Source organism: Opisthorchis viverrini, assembly GCF_000715545.1.
Source record: "Opisthorchis viverrini unplaced genomic scaffold opera_v5_253, whole genome shotgun sequence".
Classification (NCBI taxonomy): Eukaryota; Metazoa; Platyhelminthes; class Trematoda; order Opisthorchiida; family Opisthorchiidae; genus Opisthorchis; species Opisthorchis viverrini.
Window position 1 is genome coordinate 89,262 of NW_008751909.1, and position 2,354 is coordinate 91,615.

At 45.8% G+C, this 2,354-nt stretch overlaps 1 protein-coding gene across 1 annotated transcript; it reads left to right on the forward strand.

Annotated features, from left to right (window-relative positions):
* Positions 1 to 1,131: 1,131 nt before the first annotated feature.
* Positions 1,132 to 2,076, forward strand: T265_09042 (hypothetical protein; the record flags this gene model as incomplete). Its single annotated transcript, XM_009175011.1, has 1 exon — positions 1,132 to 2,076. The coding sequence occupies one exon, from the start codon at positions 1,132 to 1,134 to the stop codon at positions 2,074 to 2,076; it is 945 nt and encodes a 314-aa protein (XP_009173275.1).
* Between the last annotated feature and the right edge of the window lie 278 nt (positions 2,077 to 2,354).

Here is a 2,354-nt window from a genome sequence, read left to right on the forward strand (position 1 = left end):
CTCTTCGACAGTCCAAGACCGGTTTCGAATTTCTCGGGTCTTCAGGTAGGCGCAGTCCCCGAGTTTCCGTCGGCTGTATGTTCCACTTGAACCCAAATTACACATGCACTCATTTGCATACCGTCTTGGTTTTGACGGGAGACTCATGTGGAACCCCAGCTGAGTCTCTCGTCTATGGTGTTTTGTAAGCATATACCTGATGAGCCCCAGGAAAGGCAAAATCGGTCGTGGGCTGTCGGAGAGTTTTCAGCAACCTTGTGAGTAGTGTGTTAACTGCGTTTCTGCATGTGCCTCACCTTGGAAAATGTAGAATTTGAAGTGCATATGTATTCTGACAAGCCGACCAGTTTGGTTGCACATAGTAGGCCGTTCGTGGGGATCCATTCAGAGGCCCATCAGCAGCGCAAAGTAGACTAGCATGCCCCCATGACATCCAGAGTGCAAACTTTGAGTAAGCTGAACCACCTTGAACCGATTTTGCATGCGTTATTGCTGTAGGGTCTAATATACGTGGTCTGGAGACGCGGCACTCACATGTCAGTTCCCGATTTATCTTACGTTGTGGTGCTTAAACTAAATCAAATGCATGTATCTTCTCAGTTCAGGGGCTGATGCCGGGTTAAATCGGAAGTTCCTGTCAAGCCCGTCCGATCGGTTGAATAGTTTTGTGGTATGCACAGGTACTATGTGGACAACTATAATCACAAATGAGTTTATTCTTGGTCCCGTTTCCCATTATGTGGTTTCTAAGGGGGATTCAGCAGTTAAAAAATCGTTCGGTGATCTATCCCCAAATACTGTATTTGTAGCAGAATGCGTTAGAATTAAAATATAATAGTTTTCATCCCCTAAGCTTACGTTATTAACAATTAAGTATACCGCGACATGCCTAGTGAACTTTGTTTGTCCCCCTCTTTATCAGCCCCATTTGACTTGTGGAAGGCGGATCATCAGTACATCACATTCACCTAATGTAGCTTGTTTTTTAAAACAGTTTTCTGTTATGTTGTTATATTTTACTTAGTGTCGCTAAACTTTTTCCTTGCATCAGGTTATTTTCTGTTTTGCAGGTAATTCTAATCGATACACTAGTCATACTGAAACGTGGTATCGTCTTGATCTCTCATCAAAATGAATCCAATCACCAACACGAAAAACCAGAATCTCATGAATATGCGAGAGCTCAGCCTTGGGTATACAGGAACCGTGAGCTCTTGGCACCGACAGTACAAGGACTCTGCCTGGATTTTTATTGGTGGTCTGAACTTCGAACTGACGGAAGGTGATATCATTTGTGTATTTTCTCAGTATGGCGAGGTGGTGAATATCAACTTGGTGCGTGATAAAAAGACCGGTGTGTCCAAGGGTTTCGCCTTTCTGTGTTACGAAGATCAACGCAGCACTGTTTTGGCAACAGACAACCTCAATGGAATCAAACTTGCCGGCCGCATCATTCGTGTTGATCATGTGGAGAAGTACAAGGTGCCTACAGATGGAACTGTGGATGTGGGAACGGGGAAGAAAAAACGGAGAATTGAAAGCGAAAACGACAAGGATGCCGTGAGTGCATTTGTTCGTGAGCATGGTTGTGGTCCGGAGGTTATGAAACACCTGAAAAAGCTTGAGGCTGAAGCCCACAAGAGATCACATAACGGCTGCCGTGACAAGCGTCATTCAGACAATCATCGAAATCTCAATGATGACAACGGTTCCAGGTATTCCAGGAACGCACGCAATCCTAGTCCATCGCCCACACGAACATTGGCTTCCTCTGACTCTCAAAGATACAAAACTGATGGGTTGAGCAGCTTTTCTCGAACCAAAAAAGAATCCTCTCTGTCACCCCCACGTAAGCGAAGTTCTTTGTCGCCACCGCGCAAAGAGAGTTCATCTGTGTCACCCGCACGCAAACGAAACCACTCGCGACCATCACCATCGCGTAGGAGAACGCACTGTTCCCCGTCGACTCGCCGAATAAAACAAGAATCTCCTGAACCTTATTACCGAGTCAGGGAATCGTCCAACAGCCGTGCAACTGATCTCAGACGTAATCGCCAACACAACTCCAAGCACTGACTGGTTTTCGCGTTCCTAACTTCCTGTGTACAAGCCCCCCTCCTTTGAAAAAGATAAAACCTTGTTTTTTTTACCGGGCGTGATGATTTAATGCGCAGCAGCTTATGGAAGGCCACTGTCGAGTTCGGCTGCTTGTAAGGCTGTGGCAACATGGAGCCAATAAATCATTCTTTGGGACGACATAGATATACGTGACTGATTCCTGTGTTCCGATCAGCCAGCCGTCAAGCTGATTACTTCTCCGATGGCAACTACTGTGACCAGAAATTAGAGAAAGC